A 16,757-nucleotide genomic window follows, 5' to 3' on the forward strand; every position below is an offset into this window, starting at 1 on the left:
CTAAAAAGTATCATAAATCACAAAGTATGAAACATGGGTACAACAAAACGAAACAGGATTCAGTCAAGATAATATGTTTGAAAATCTGACTTTAAAATATATAAAAATATATATTATTTAATTTTTTCTGTCTGCCTGAACCTGTAACTCTGGAAACGATATAAATCACGATATATATACCTTAAAATCTAATACAATTTTAACATGTCAACATTATATTTCTATAAACAGTTTGATGATAATTTAAATAATAGTACATTTGTGTGTGTAAAAATGTTAAATATATGTATTTGTATATAATTTACATATCTACATTGATAGATAAATATTAATTACTTCATAAGATTAAAGAAACAGGATATTTCAATGTAAATCGAATTTATACATCAAGCTTTTTAATGTTTAATTATTATCAGAGAGAAATGATTAAAAGTGTCGATGATGTTCTGTTTCAGAGCAACGACACAGACGTGATGGCGCTACAGCTCCATCTAGCGATACGTTTGATGATTTAATTCGCAATTCTGGTTGGTTATTTTGTCTTGAAAAAATAGTCTATTAAAAATATTTGACATGATAAAAACAAAACTGAATGAAACTAAGGAGTAAAGGAACATAAAACTGACAGGCGTGTCGGGATTCATTACAGATAAAATATAAACTGTATTGCGACTTTTACATGACAAAACAATATTTTCTTATATCATGTTTTTTAATGACGCAGAGACGCCGATGCTGGAGGGAGAGGAGGACGAGGGGTTCCGTCTGTGGCATCTGGTGAAGAGCAGCGAAGACCAAGAAGTCCCCAAACACAGAAAATCCAGCATGAGAGAACGAGAGCGAGCGAAGGCCATTCCTGAGATATACCTGACCAGGCTGCTGTCCATGAAGGTAACGTCCAGCTCACAGAGTCTGATGATGATGATGATGATGATGATAATGATAACACCTCGATATCTTCCACGCTCAGGGGACACTGCAGAAGTTCGTGGACGACGTTTTTGTCGCCATCCTGAGCACCAAACGTCCTCCGCCCATCGCCGTCAGGTTTTTCTTCGACTTCCTGGACGACATGGCGGAGAAGCACGGGATCGACGATCCAGAGACCGTGCACATCTGGAAGACCAACAGGTGAGATGGTTTTTCCTCCCTCTCTTTCTCTGAGGTTCTGTCCAACACCCTTGTCTCCCTCTGGTGCAGTCTCCCGCTCAGGTTCTGGGTCAACATCCTGAAGAACCCGCAGTTCGTGCTGGACGTCCAGGTGTCCGACAGCATCGACGCGGTTCTGTCCGTCATCGCTCAGACCTTCATCGACTCGTGCACCACCTCGGAGCACAAAGTCGGACGGGTACGACCCCTTTGTCTCGTGAACTCTACCACGTGGTACAATTGCAAAATCTCATGTGACCTTTTTTTGGCCCAATCAGGACTCTCCTGTCAACAAACTGCTGTACGCCCGAGAGATCCCTCGATACAAACAGCTGGTGGAGAGGTGAGACCTTCAACTTAACCTTACTGGCTCGTTTGTATTTAATTGTTCAGGCGGAATGTTTTTAAAACTCAATTAAAAACACCCTTTTAAACTACCTTATTCACTGGAGTTAATGTTTTTTAGGTAGGTAGAACTTTATTGAATTATTAAATTGTTTTTTTCCAATTAGCCACAGCAATACAGCAATTATTCATTAAAATAAATAAAATAATAACAAGGACAAAGAGAAATAAAGAGAAAGAACAAGATGATACAATCTAAGTCTAAAGATAAAGAACATAGATCTAAGAAAAATAAAGGATACAAAGATTAAAGATTTTAGTTTTTAGTTTAAACTTTTTGTACCTCTCAACTTTTCAATTCAGTCTTACTGTTGTGTCTCCCTGTTGTTTTTTAATCTTTCTGTACTGTGTGTAGTGATGTTAAAGGTGCCTTAAAAAATATTATTTGTTAATAATATTTAGATGAAAAGAGGAGAAAAACTTTAAATACAGTGTCAAAAATAATGGATTTATTTAAAATATAATAATTGTCAATACAAGTGAATAAAAACATGTATATTTTGTAAAAATCGTATTATGTCCACACCTTTAAAAATGTTATTAAGTAAAAATAAATATATATTTTCGAGCTCATATAACAAATTATTACCAGCAATAATAAAAAGCTCAGTTGCGTTTAATTGAAAGATTTATTTAACAATTTAAATAAATAAAAAATGTATTTCTTGTTATCCTACTGACTTGATAAATGTAATTATTCACAGAAAGGATTCAATTTATTTTTATTACTGTAGTTAAAGTGTTTTTTTTTCTTTTGAAAAAAATGTACAATAGACTGTGACTCTTGACATGTAAAGACGTTTGATTCAGTTATTTTTTTACTAGTAAAAGAAACCTTTTAACTAGTAAAAAATGAATAAACCCAAACTGTTAATGATTTATTTACATATAAATATAATACGAACGTTGTGTATCAACTGTCTTAATGACTGTATTTGGTGTGTGTGTGTGCAGGTACTACAGTGACATCCACAGTGCTGCATCTGGCTGTTACCAAGAGATGAACTCTGCCCTCACTGAGCTCTCAGGGGTACGTCCTCGTCGAGGTCCTCAACCATCAACATCTTTTTTTTCCTAACATGCGTGTCGTCTTTTCAGAGCTTCTCCAACGACGTCAACAACCTGGTCGCCCTGCAGGAACTTTACAAATACATCAACAAATACTACGATCAGGTAAAGTACTCACTGATATATATATATATATATATATATATATATACATATATTTGGAGACGGAGGTGTCTCACCTGTCTCTGCGTCCCCTCAGATCATCATGTCTCTGGAGGAGGACAGCTCCGGTCAGAAGATGCAGCTGGCCTACAGACTCCAGCAGGTCGCCGCCCTGGTGGAGAACAAAGTCACCGACCTCTGACGACCTCTCCGTCCACGATGAAAAGCACAAGTCAACACTGTCTTCCTGCTGTATGTGTGCGTGATTGTGTTTTGTGTAGAATCCAGATATATTTTTTGGGTGAGAAACAGAATCAGCTGCAGCGCTAAAAAATGCACTACGACACACCGGCTGACAATCAAGACACGAAAAGTTGACCAACTATGGATTGAAAGCACAAAGTTAATGACGCGGTGTGACGTCAGTTCGACGAGTATCTTCTCCATCTGTGCCACGAACTCGCTCTAAGTCTACGTTTGTGTTCCCCAAATGTGGCGCGAGCAGAATGTATGACAGTATTAAGCTGCTGGGCACTTTCCGAGAATCTTAACGATGACGTTTTGCATTTAGGGGGAGACCCTGGGACTCGCCTGGATTTGTACCTGACAATCACAGATCAGGTGTCGTGGCCCAGACTTAAAAAAAAAAAAAAAAGCACAACTGCTGAATGTCGATCAGTCATTTCTTACCTTCACATGTGAACCAGCATCGTTCTAGGAGCCAATAACTGATCAGGGACCCAGGTCATCGCCTGACCTTTGACCCCACACTGGTCTTCCTTCTTGTTTTTCCAGATCACACTGACAGTGTGTGTGTTTGAGTGAGAGAGAATATATTTGTGTAACTAACTTATTGTGTATATTATTTATCCTAGCTCTTCCTTCGGCTAGGGGGGTGTTGTCTGTTTTTGGAAGCAGTGCATCATGGGAAGATGAATTAAAAAAACACTATTATCACCTGTCGGGATGTACAAAGACAAATCATGTGACTTACTTGTAAAAAAAACTACAGATCACTAACAGGTCAGGATGCTATCAACAGTTTACTTTTAATGTGTTGCATGTTTTCGACTCTGTAAAATACCTTGATGGGATTCTGGTGCCCGTTTGAACTAGAGCGGGACTTTTTTTTTCCTCCATTATTTAAGCAATAACAACTACACTGAAGAAAGAAAAGGAAACTTTTAATTCATGTACAGAAGCCTTACTGTAAAAAATACATATTGAAAAACTGTTGTTTTGACTGTCAAGACCTGGAAAAAACTATTGAGACTCACCCTGGACTTCTTTTCTGGTCTGTTTTACTTCTTCCTCTGGTATTTTCCTAGTCATAGTTTGATGCATGCGTGTGTTGACAAAGTTTTTCTGCTTCTATTTATATATAATCGGCGAGCGGACGGCAGAGGCTCCTGGACTCGCCAACTATATTTAATGAAGTTTGTACAGTTTTCTAACCACGTGTGATGATGAGAGCGAGTGTTTGGCTCGTACCGGACGAGCTGTTTGCTACTGAATGGTTTTTTTCTACGCTTGAATTTAAAAAAAACAAGTTTGTATCATACGATGAAAATTTTTAACGTGTAAATAAATGAAACTACTGATAAGAGGAGGATGATGATGAAGAGTGAGCAGAAGTGTTTTATGTGCGTGGGACGGCAACAAAACCATTTGTATTATGTAAAAACAATAAAAAAAACTAAAATGATAATTTGATCTATTTCAGTGTCTTGATTTGGATGAATCACGGTTACCATTTTAAATTGATTAAAAAACATGTATAAGTAAAGGATTGACAGGTGTTTATGCAATGATGGAGGGAAACATTTTAGCCTTAAATTACTATTACTATTAGGAAATAGATGTTTACAACCGATACATTTTTTATAAATTGTGAAATTATGTGTATTTTTTTTCGTGGAACTAAACATTAAAAGCAAAGAATTTAAGAAAGAACAACACCATGATAGTGTCAATCATACACACTTTATTTTTGGCTAATTTGGAACATTTATGAATGATTCAAGTCATTGTGATCCACTTTACACTGTGATACATAAGACAAATCTGTATTTCTTTTACGTTCTGACTTGAGCTAGTAAAGTGCAATTCAAAGAAAATAGTTGTATATTGTGGTAGAAATATTTCACACGGAAAAACTAAGAAAACAATGGGAGAAATGGACTAAAAATATATAAAATAAGAATACCTCAGCGTAATATACAGTACATGTAACTCACCTGTTATTGTTTTCTTTTATTGTCGTTACTATTTAATATTTTTGCTTGTGTTTCTTATCACTTGGTAATACCTCAATACATTATTTTAAAAAGTATCTTTATTTAAATGTTTCTTTTAATATTATTAATATAAATTCCTGGTAAAGTTTTTCATAAACGCCAGCGTGGTTGGAGCATGTTGCGCATGCGCGAACGCTGGTGTCCGATGTCAGGCAGCTGTCGAGACCTGGACCCGGATTTGAACCTGGAACCTCAAGTCAAACACGCCTAAAATTATCGCCGGACAGAACTCACCGACACCGGACGACCCGCCGCACGAACCCAACGCAACCAAAGACCCAGTGGCTGAAAACTAACACGGAACCGCTGGCTAGCTAGCTGGCTAGCGCTAATACATCTTGACCGTAGAAGAAGAAGACCCGGGACTGACCCGGTTCGGCTGTGACCTGGAACCCAACATGTTGATAGGTACGTTGTCTGCAGATGGTGTCGGTTCCGAGCAGAGTTGTCATGGTTATTAAATTGTAAAGCTAAGCTATGTTGAAGCTAGCGGTACCAACCTGCGCCTGCTGCTGTCTCTCAGACGCGCACGCAGCGTTATGTGCTCGTGCCAGACCTCGTTTACAAAATAACACATTTACACTTTAACCCGGTCCTACGACGGAACCGTCGCATGGTACCGGACGAGCTCAACGTGACTTGTAGATGAATGTCTAAAGAAGTCATCGGTGGTTGTTTCATCACTGAAATGTTTAATTTAATTGCTGAAAATGATGTGATCACATCAATGACCGTCGCTTCTTCTTGTGTTTTTTTACGGTCAACATGGCGTCATCAGCTGTCAGCCCTGGAGCCATAAACGCCCCTGCCAACGTGAAGAAGAACCGGAGGAGAGGCAAGAAGAACCGAAGGGTCCGAAAAGACCGGTGAGACCCGTGACACGTGTCGTTGTCAACCCCCCCCACCTTCCCCAGGCTATATTTGGATCGAATGTGTTGGTGACTCAGACCTAAACATGTGGAGGAGGAAATGCAAGGAGGGAGTGGCGTGGTTGGGGGTGGGCTCACCTGAGCCGATCACATGTAAACAACACCGGACAGGACCACACTTGCGGGGGAATCTATGAACCCCGAAAACTGAAAGGTCTGGTTGGTGTTTCCACTGAGGTCACCCGCTGTTTATGAATCATGACAAAACAAATAAATGGTCGTATTACTTACCGGGCGACTGATGAGGGATTTCATCTGCAACCGGAGTCGCCGAGCAGCTAAGGAAACATTGGTTTCCATAGCAACCAAGATGGCTCGCATACAACAAAAGGATGAACTAATGAAAAATGGAATTGTGGAAACTTTCTCTGAAACTAATCTGTGATCAGAATTCAACTCCTATATAACTTGTTACAGAGAAACTACTAACTCTACCAGGAAAGTAAGAATACCACACGTTAATTGTCTTTAAACTGATAATCCTACCGAGAATAAACAGGATTCCATCCCAGCTGAAGTGGATTATCATTAACACTTTACTTTCATTGTTAGTAAGTAAGTAAGTAATTTTTATTTGTATAGCGCTTTTTCAGACCAGGGTCACAAAGCGCTTAAACAATCAGAACAATACTCAATAAAGTATATACTTTAAAGGTCAAGATAAAACTGATAACACAACAGGAGTTCCAGAAAATCAAGGAAAAGCCTGAACAAATAAAAACGTCTTAAGAAGTTTCTTAAAGGAGTCAGGAGTTAAGGGTGTGTATTGACAAGAATCTGGCGATCATTGCGTGTCATGATAAAATATATTGTCATACTGTAGGAATACACAAATATTTGTAGTATTGTCCAGCTTTGATAGCTGTTGGAGTCAACTGTATCCTCTCGCCCTCAGTCACCCCCGGGATCTCATTGCTAGAAGTTTAATTGCAACACAAAAATGAACAAAGCAGTGTATATTTGCATGTTAATAAAAAGAAAAGTACAAACTTTGTTAAAAATACAAAATAAAGTGGAAACGATGAAACAGTGCTGCTGAATATACATAAAAAAAATTCTGAAGTGAATCAATATTTTGTTCCAGCCCTAGTGATTGTTATTATTTATCTGCTCAAGTCTCTCATGCATGAGCTCAGATGGAGCTCTAATGACTCAAAACTCTTCTATTAATAGACGCTCACGCTATTTCAGAGCGGGTCAGGCTGCGACAAAGAGCTGGGGGGCGGGGGGGGGATTTCTAAAAGGCATGCTAGACAGAACCAGGCTTGGGTCAGGGTAGAGATGTGATGTTAGTTTAAACCTGTTGCTCATTTGACTGATACACATTTTAGGGAACTTGTGATTTATTTTGTTCTTGTTATAATTTAATCCTTTTGCATTTCAGGTCAACAGACGCGAGTGAAGTCCAGAGTCCTCCCTCCCAGGAGAGACTTCCTGAATCCAACAGGAATGGAAACCATGAGTTGACGATAGCCCTGGAACAGAAGCCCTTTCCCACCGACTCATTCCCCGCCACCCCTAAAGATGACGGCGTCACAGCCGCGGATCCGCAGCCGGTCGCTCCGGCGCCACGAGAGACTCTTTCGCTTGAGAATCTTTCACTTGAGAATCACCCTGATGCCCTTTTACTTTCCCGCCTCATAAACAACTTGACTGTGCGCAGGTTACCTCCTGCTTTTCCTCCCTGTGACTCTCCCAAGCCGGTCCACAGCCCCGCCCTGAGCCCACCACACAGCCAAACCCACAGTCCGACCTTGAGCCCACCACACAGCCAAACCCACAGTCCTGCCCTGAGCCCACCTCACAGCCAGACCCATAGTCCTCTTCAGAGCCCCGTCCACAGTCGTCCACCTAGCCCCGCCCACAGTCCGCCACTCATCCCCAACTACAGTCTGTCACTTAGCCACGCCCACATGCAGCTCCCGAGCCCCGCCCACCGACCTCATCACAGCCCGGTTCAAGGCACCGACCTGATCCCGAACCAGCCCCTCACCACGTTCAACTACAGTTGCTCACCTCACAGAACGGCCGACTCGGACAGGGGCCCCCCCGCACCCGACGGGGGGGTCTTACCTTCGGCCTTACCTCAAACCACCCACGATGCCTTGGCGAGGACCCCAGCCACTGCCACGCCCCCCACCACGGCCTTCAGCCCCTCCAGCGCCGACCAATTCTTGAACTCTTTGACATTCACCTCCAGCAGCGCCTCGTACCTGCACCCCTCGTTACGCTGCTCCCCCACCACCTTCATGTGTCCGGTCGACCCGGTGGCTCCGCCCGTCAGCCTGCCCACCTGTTCCCACCTGAGCACAGCTCCGGCCGCACCACCCCTCAGCCCGCCACCGGGGGTGATAACCCCTCCACCCGCTCAGCCTCTGGGCTCAGACGATGAAGAGCAGGAAGACCCGTCGGACTACTGTAAAGGTGCGTCACCTGATAAATGCTTTTGTTCTGACTAATGACTTTTTTACTTGGTTTTTACCAATCCAACGAATGCCATTTAAAACCATTTAAGTCGTATACGACCTTATCTGAAAATGTGAAACTACAGGTGGCCACTAGAGGGAGCACTTGTGAGCAATATGGAGGTAGATTTTTTTTCCTTAATTAGTCAATAAAAAAACTGAAATGACTTTAAACTGTTTTCTCTTCAATATAAAAACTACTCTTAAACCATTTGACAAAAAAAAAGCTTTGCACGTCAATGAAAAAAAAGATTTTCTATTTTTAACCTTTGAAAGGACTTTTTAGGGATTTAATCAGTAATGCACAAATATCCTTCTCATAATATGACGCAAACACAAAATGTTTAATAAATAAAAATGGTTTAAACACAAATGAATGATGCAACTTTTTAATTTGATTAAAGCAGCTTGTTTTTGATTGAATAATAAATAAATCAATCTACCTCCATAGAGAAATGGCGTAGTTTCTCGCGTCAATAGATTCCATATATGTACTGAACTATACAGTTTTTATATTTAAATTTTCCCAAAGACAATCCTTACATAAATTTGGGAGGGTACAGTCTTAACATTTATTTGATTCAACTAACCTTCGTGATCCACACCTTAACTCGTCAAAAACAAGAATTTCCCCCTAAAATAATAAGAACACAATTTCTATTGTTGCTTTTATTTAGATGAAAACAGCTGGAAGAAAATCTTAAGGATTAAATGAGCATGTTTTGATTCTGCAACCACCGTTTCAAAAGTATCTTTTTGTTATCAGAGTCATTTAAAACCTAAAAACAACATCACTATTTGTAACTAAATGCATTATAAAGTTAAATTAGCGAACCTCTGTTCAAGGTGGATACTATCCAGTGCACATCGGGGATCTGTTCAATGGAAGGTACCACGTGGTACGAAAGCTTGGCTGGGGACATTTCTCCACTGTGTGGCTCTGCTGGGACCTTCAGTAAGACCCCACAAACACACTTAAGAGTTTTGTGTTCCCGACTAAAGTGTGTGTTTGTGTGCAGAAAGAAGCGATTTGTAGCACTGAAGGTGGTGAAGAGTGCTCCGCACTACACGGAGACGGCTGTGGACGAGATCAAACTGCTGCGATGTGTGAGTGTTTTTTTATTTCTTCACGCGTAGAACTTCACAGTGACCTCTGACATGTCGGTGGTGCGTTCAGGTGCGGGACAGTGACCCCTCCGACCCCTACAGAGAAACCATCGTCCAGCTGATAGACGACTTCAAGATTTCGGGAGTCAACGGAGTCCGTATCCTTGTCATTGTGTGTGTTGTCAAGAATCTGGCCAAACAATACGTATCATGATACGATGGATGCAATACTGTAAGGAAAAAGTACACGTTTGTAGTATTGTAGAGTACTTGACTCTGGCGGGATCACATGACTCTTGACAAAGTCGTAACTTAATTTGTTTTGAATCCAAAACATGTCCAAACATCAGCTTTAGAGTCAACTGTATCCTCTCGTCCTCAGTCGTCGCCAGGTTCATTGTTTTGGCTCTAGCTGCGAAGCACGTAATGACTGCTGCCATCTAGCGGCCAGAAGTTTAATTGCAACGCAAAAATGAACAAACGCTTTGAATAACTGCTCACATTTGTTCATTGTAAACTTATATTATTTAAAACACACTTTATTAAAATATAAACCATGAAAGAACTATGATAAAAAATCCAATATCGATATGATATTATCAATACAAATATTGCGATATTTAAGTGTATCATCTAGTCCTGAACTCTTGCTCAGATGTGTGTATGGTTCTGGAGGTTCTTGGTCATCAGCTGTTGAAGTGGATCATCAAGTCCAACTACACTGGTCTTCCTCTGGTGTGTGTAAAGACCATCATCCGACAGGTGAAACACGCACACACACACACACAAGATCATTAGGTTGTTGTGGTGCTCACAATTGTGTGTGTGTGTGTGTGTGTGTTAGGTCCTGCAGGGCCTCCACTACCTCCACACCAAGTGTAAAATCATCCACACGGACATCAAACCCGAGAACATCCTGCTGGACGTGGACGAGGTCTACATCAGGAAGCTGGCGGCCGAGGCCACCCAGTGGCAGCGAGCCGGAGCCCCGCCCCCTTCCGGCTCGTCAGGTGAGCATCGCTCGCCTCTCTGTCCGTCACCTGTCGTCACGTAGTCCGTCCTCCTGCAGTCAGGCGAATACTGGGAGCTGTCTGTCCACCTGTCTGACACCTTAACCTCGTCTGCCTGCCACTGAGCCTCCTGTCTTTCTGCCACTCAAAACTCTCTGAGACCCTCACGTCTTCTGGTCCAGGACCGAGTCCACACGCCTGCACTTAATTGATTGATTAAATCACAGGTTCAATTCCCTGTTTAGAAACTTTTTTAAAGCGATTGAATGTTGTTTTATGGATTCATTATTAGTGAAACAAGGTCCTTGGCAGAGGTGTGAGCCGTCTCCTTGCTTTTCTAGTTTCTCCAGCTCTATCCGCTTCGATCTGTGTGTACTACATCTATGCTCATCCCGCTCTTCTCTTTTGTCCGTTTCTCATGTTCTCCTGTCTCTCTCTCTCTTTTTTCTCTTCCTGTCTTCTTCAGTCAGCGCGGCTCCCAGGGACCTGCAGGTAAGACTGTAGGTGTGAGACACACACACACGCACACACACACACACGCACACACACATCTTCTGTCACACACTCCAGCTGTGTAGAGCTCTTTATGGAGTGTGGTGTGTGTGTGTGTGCACGTGTGTGTTCAGGGGGGTAAACTGTCCAAGAACAAGAAGAAGAAGATCAAGAAGAAGGCGAAGCGTCAACACAAGCTGCTGGAGGAGCGACTGGAAGACATACAGGTACCAATGCCTTGCTCAAAGTGTGGGACTCGAAAGCAACTTAGAGTTTTGTGCCTTCAGCGACTGGAGGAAGAAGATGGAGCGTCGCTGCAGAGCGAAGAAGGTGAGCGTGAACGAGTGTTTTCGACGGCTCTCTACTGCCCCCTAGCGGTGAAGAGCTGGTACCATTTCACTTTCTCTGTGGGTTCGACAGCTCCCCCGGTGGTCAACGGGCGCAGGGCCAGTCCGGGGTCCGGCTCCTCGGGGTGCAACGGGCACACGGCCGCCCGCTCCTCCAGTCCAGCCTCGGGTCTCTCCGGGTTCTCCGGCTCTGTGACGTCAACGTCGGCAACATCAGCAACATCAGCAACTTCCGAGTCACAATCAACACAGTCTGGATATTCTAGCGGGCGTGAGGGTGAGGAGATGCACACATATACACACACATGCACACATGCACACATGCACACATGCACACATGCACACATGCACACACATGCACACACACACAAAAACAGACTCATGCACACACAAATAGACACGCATACAATAGGACACACTCGCACACAAATGGACACACTTGCATACAAATGGTCACACACACACTCACAACCATGCACACACACACACACACACACGCACAAAAACAGACTCATGCACACACAAACGGACATAAACGGACACACTCGCCCGCAAACGGACACACTCACAACCATGTACACACACACAAACTGACACACTCGCACACAAACGGGCACACAAACGCACACAAATACGCACACACTAATACTTGTGTTTGTGTTGCAGCCTTTAGTGCATCAGACTTCGTCTACAGTCCATTAGATCCTCAGAACGCAGACAAACTGAAAGTGAAGATCGCAGACTTGGGGAACGCCTGCTGGGTGGTGAGAGCATCTGTCTGTCTCTGTTGTCTGCCTGTCTGAGTCTCTCATGGTTATCTGTCTCACTCTCTGTCTCACTCTCTGTCGCCCTCGCAGCACAAACACTTCACGGATGACATCCAGACGCGTCAGTATCGAGCACTTGAGGTTCTGATCGGAGCAGAGTACGGACCTCCAGCAGACATCTGGAGCATCGCCTGCATGGTACACACCAGAACACACACACACATGTGAGTGTGTAGTAGTGTTGTGTCACCACTGTGATGTCTTCTCATTTCAGGCATTTGAACTGGCAACTGGTGACTACCTGTTTGAACCTCACTCTGGAGAAGATTACACCAGAGATGAAGGTACTCACACACACACGCACACACTTATACACATAATGTACATGCATACACACACATGCATATGCACACACACACACAATGTACATGCACAAAGAAAAGCGCACACACAGACATATGTGCTGTACATGCACCCACACATAATTACAGTGATAAAGACACAAACACACACAAGCAGACAAAAGCATAGACACAGTAACACAAAGACACACACAAATCCCCCAGCAAAACACACACCAAAATACAGACACACACCCACAAATCCAGAGACAAAGACATATACAGGCACAGACGCACAAAAACAAACACGCACAGATGCACAAAAAACATTGACATACAGACACACAGCCTTATACACACAGAAATACAGAGACACACAACTGTACGTGTACATACAGAAACCTAAACACACAGAATTTATTACAGTGACAGACACAGACAAACAAACACATTGGACAAAAACACAGAGACACACATGATTCCAAAGACACAGACACACTGACACACTAATACATGGAACACAAAAAAAACATACCGATCCACAGACACGCACAGAAGCACAATGACATTGACATACAGAGACACACACAGAAACACAGACACACTGAGATACACACACATACAGAGACACAACGTTGCACATAGACACGATGACACACACATGGACACACACAGTTTTAACAGTGAAGTGTGTCTTCCAGATCACATCGCTCACATCATAGAGTTGTTGGGTGCGATCCCGGTTCCCTTCGCCCTGTCAGGTCGATACTCCAGAGAATACTTCAACAGACGAGGTCAGTCCTCCTCGTGGTCCAGACCTGCTCCCGGGCCGAGTCCTTAACCCCCCCTGTGTCTGTGTGTGTGTGTGTGTCAGGAGAGCTGCGGCACATCTCCAACCTGAAGCCCTGGTGCCTCTTTGAGGTGCTGCTGGAGAAGTACGAGTGGCCTCTGGACCAGGCGGCCCAGTTCTCCGACTTCCTGATGACCATGTTGGAGCACGAGCCGGAGCGCCGGGCGACGGCCGCCCAGTGTCTGTCGCACCCGTGGCTGAACACATGAACACGCCGACACGCCCGCATGAAGGAACACACAACTCAAAAGGGGGTGATTCACGAAAAAGTCACAACTTTCTCACACGTTGACACCGAAAATGCACAATTTAAAAAAAACACGTGGGAGGTGAAGTTAGAGAAAGTATCGCCTCCATCTTTAATGTATGCAGATAAACATCCGACTTGAACTGTGATTTTTATTCATATTTGAGTGTTTAGACGCTGCTTCTAGTGAAGACAAACTTTAATGTGGGCTTTTGATTTGAGAGTTGAAAACTTGTTTTTATATTCTGGGAAAGAAGAGTGAATTGTGACGAGCAGGTGCATCAGAGGGAAGAAGAGCAAAGTTCGAAGGAAGCTTTTATTTTGTGCATTTTTTTTGTGCTCGACTCAACACAAGATTTATTTTGAAATGACACGAGGAACCGGAAGCACCTCCCGGGGGTCGCTCGGATCAGTTTCTCATTTCCTCCGCACCGACCTCATTCGTTACAAGTGCCTTGATACGACCTTCGACCTGTCATAGAAACACACTCACACACACTCGTCGTTTTTCTACATGTTTGGTTTGTGTGCCAAAAAATAAAGCCGACGTCGCCGTGCATGCCGCCCTTCGACTCAATAAACAGCTGGAGAACCTTCCGACTCATCATCTCTAGTCTTTTCTGGAGTCTGTTAACTAACTGCAATGCGTGATTCCTCCACCAGGGTGAGCTGTTTGACTCGCTACCTACACTTTTAGTTTAAAAGGAAATAAACGCTTGTTCAAATAGTGTTAAGAGGTCAGGAATGGAAGTATCTGTGCTATTAGACTATTGAATGGTTGAATTTAACATTTAAAATTATGATTTAATTCAATATAAAAATGAAAGTTTGACAGTGCCAACATTAAACAACAAAGTTTGAACATTTGAAATGTTAAATTCAACCAGTAAATATTCTGATATACTTCCATATCTAGAGGAAACGGATTTAACTTCCCTCTAATAAAGTACAACTTCACACATGGATAAGAATGGACTGATCAGAAGATTTTGACTCTTCTTCATGGCTTTATTGACAACTGGCGTTCTAACCTTTGACCTTTTGTGCTCTTTTTTTTTTTTTACCGCTAACAAATGTCATCAGAGCTGCCATGATCCCTCGCGTCGACAGTTTTATTTATGGCTCAAAAATCGACATCGGTTTTGAGCTCTTTTGAGTCCGGGTGTGTGGAGGAGTAGTTTCTCTCTCTGCAGCTTCTACACACTTAGTTTTGACGAGGAGTGAAAAGTTTGGCGACGATTTGGTTCGGAGTCGCTGTGGGAAGTCAAGGTCTCCTCGGTCTCCTCCTAGAGTCTCTGAGCAACACTTGGGATCATTTTTTCTTCCTGACGACCGTCCATCCATCTTCATCCTGCTCCTGAGGAGGAGCAGGAGCAGCAGAGGGAGGAGCTGCAGCCGACGACTGCGGCGTCTCGCACTCCATCTGTGACCAGAGGAAGAGACAAAGTTAACTCACCGAGGGTCGACCCAATCGGAACCAGAGGGAGGTCAAACACCTGTGATTCGCTCTCGCCGTCGGACTCGGACTCTGCGGTCGGAGCGACGACCTTGGACCTCGGGGTGTTTTTCTGCTTCAACGCCTGGATGCACTGAGAGAGCTCCTGTAGCGCCCCCTGCTGGTACTTGGAGAACATCTGCAAGAGCTCCTGGCAAACCTGAACACACATGTCCCGGTAACTATTTATATTTATCTATATATATATATATATGTGTGTGTGTGTGTGTGTGTGTGTGTGTATACCTGCGGTAAACTCCCATCATCCACCACAGTGTCGAACTCTTGATCCATCAGCTGAGCAACAAAATCCTCCACTTCATAAAGCTGCAGATCACCTGAGAATCCGAAACATGATCAGGTTAGAATGGTTTTCAATGCAAGTCTACTATGTTCACTGTGTAGCTGTTAAATAAATGTGTCTCACGGTTGTCATGGAAATACTGCTGAACCACATCCACCAGCCAGTCCGCCTTCTGGTGTCCGTACAAGCCTCCGAACCCATTGTCCACCGCGATCTGAAACACAGGTAGATGTTGACATTTTCATCGAGATACTATTAGATTTAAATGGTTGAATAAAAGCTCATTTATGACTCAATACTTCAGCCATGTCCGCAATGGCGAATATAAAAAGTTTAGAGTGGATTCATTGATTCTTTATTTTATTGGAGGGATATTATACAATAATACAATATTTTTTAGTTAATGGTGAACACATTCTATGATTTTCGGGAATGCGCATTTTTGTTTTAATATGTAATAATTAACTTAATATATTTAATAAAACTTGTATTAGTTATTGTGCTTCCAATATTCCACATTTTTAATATAAAACACTCGTTTCCCGTCTTTAAGCGTTTACCATAAATCCTGGATTATAGTCGCACTATCTCAGATCGAATTTTAATCCGAATAAACACGTTTTGCTGAACCGAAGACGAGATCATCCCGCGAGCAAAACTTCTCTATTGAAATAAACTTGTTTCTGGAGGTACGTTAGCAGTTAGCTCACTGTTAGCATTAGCTCTCAAACGATCGATGTCGTCGGTTCTGGTTTTTTTACCTGCAGGACCGGCCACGAGTTCAGCACCACCCGAACACCGTCCGTGAACAGCTCACGTGAAGCTACGGGAGCCGCCATGCTGGTTCTGACTGACAACAACATCGAACCAGGCCAAAGTAGTCGTTGCCGGAGCCGTTGCGGCTCAGACAGAAGCAATCGATCGGACAAACGCAGTGTTTATGTTTGGCCACCAGGGGTCTCCCTCGCCTTGTTTTTCATAAATACGGCTAAAACTGGCCGCTCTTGTTTTAGAGAGAAAACTTTCTTTAAAGCATTTTCTATTTAGGTTTAAAAGAGCGAAACACATCATATTATTTATTTTATTTTACATTTACAAAGATAAAATCCTGAGTACATTCAAACACATTTATTTATCGCGTGGTACAATACAGTATAAAACTAAAATAAATGGTCAAATAACTCAATGATGATTCCCACGATTCTCTTCTTCTTCTTCTTCTTCTTCTTCTTCTTCTTCTTCTTCTTCTTATCTTCTTCTTCTTCTCCTCCACACAGACGAATCATGCATTTTTCTGGCTCAGTTGTCGGTCTGTGTCGATACACAACCGTGTGACTTGTCTGCGTAAACAACTTTTGTAAACATCATGCTGTGATTGGCGT

At 42.8% G+C, this 16,757-nt stretch overlaps 3 protein-coding genes across 3 annotated transcripts in view; 2 read left to right on the top strand and 1 right to left on the bottom strand.

Moving 5' to 3' along the window:
• The window catches only part of plxnb3 (plexin B3), a 44,590-nt gene extending 40,158 nt beyond the window's left edge, over positions 1-4,432 (top strand). Inside the window, exons 34-40 of the mRNA XM_087780944.1 lie at positions 725-891; positions 971-1,131; positions 1,201-1,348; positions 1,428-1,492; positions 2,509-2,584; positions 2,653-2,727; positions 2,822-4,432. Of these exons, the coding sequence (XP_087637070.1) occupies positions 725-891; positions 971-1,131; positions 1,201-1,348; positions 1,428-1,492; positions 2,509-2,584; positions 2,653-2,727; positions 2,822-2,926 (797 nt within the window). The 3' untranslated portion in view covers positions 2,927-4,432. The remainder of the gene's footprint in view (positions 1-724; positions 892-970; positions 1,132-1,200; positions 1,349-1,427; positions 1,493-2,508; positions 2,585-2,652; positions 2,728-2,821) is intronic.
• Positions 4,433-5,160: 728 nt separating this feature from the next.
• Positions 5,161-14,181, top strand: srpk3 (SRSF protein kinase 3). The gene is given in 17 exon segments (XM_087780945.1): positions 5,161-5,429; positions 5,800-5,887; positions 7,335-8,374; positions 9,262-9,370; positions 9,435-9,522; positions 9,593-9,680; positions 10,178-10,284; positions 10,367-10,532; positions 10,999-11,024; positions 11,159-11,251; positions 11,312-11,354; positions 11,445-11,648; positions 12,038-12,135; positions 12,229-12,336; positions 12,413-12,482; positions 13,181-13,303; positions 13,306-14,181. Coding segments are annotated over 17 exon segments (2,694 nt in total). The 5' UTR covers positions 5,161-5,419; the 3' UTR covers positions 13,539-14,181.
• A 360-nt stretch (positions 14,182-14,541) lies between these two features.
• On the bottom strand, positions 14,542-16,247 carry tsr2 (TSR2 ribosome maturation factor). Its single transcript, XM_087780946.1, has 5 exons — positions 16,137-16,247; positions 15,499-15,589; positions 15,318-15,409; positions 15,073-15,231; positions 14,542-14,999 (listed from the first exon to the last, which is right to left on the bottom strand). The coding sequence occupies exons 1-5, from the start codon at positions 16,236-16,238 to the stop codon at positions 14,889-14,891; spliced, it is 555 nt and encodes a 184-aa protein (XP_087637072.1). The 5' UTR covers positions 16,239-16,247; the 3' UTR covers positions 14,542-14,888.
• Positions 16,248-16,757: the final 510 nt, after the last annotated feature.

Source organism: Callionymus lyra, chromosome 19 (assembly GCF_982586985.1).
Source record: "Callionymus lyra chromosome 19, fCalLyr1.hap1.1, whole genome shotgun sequence".
Taxonomy (NCBI): domain Eukaryota; kingdom Metazoa; phylum Chordata; class Actinopteri; order Syngnathiformes; family Callionymidae; genus Callionymus; species Callionymus lyra.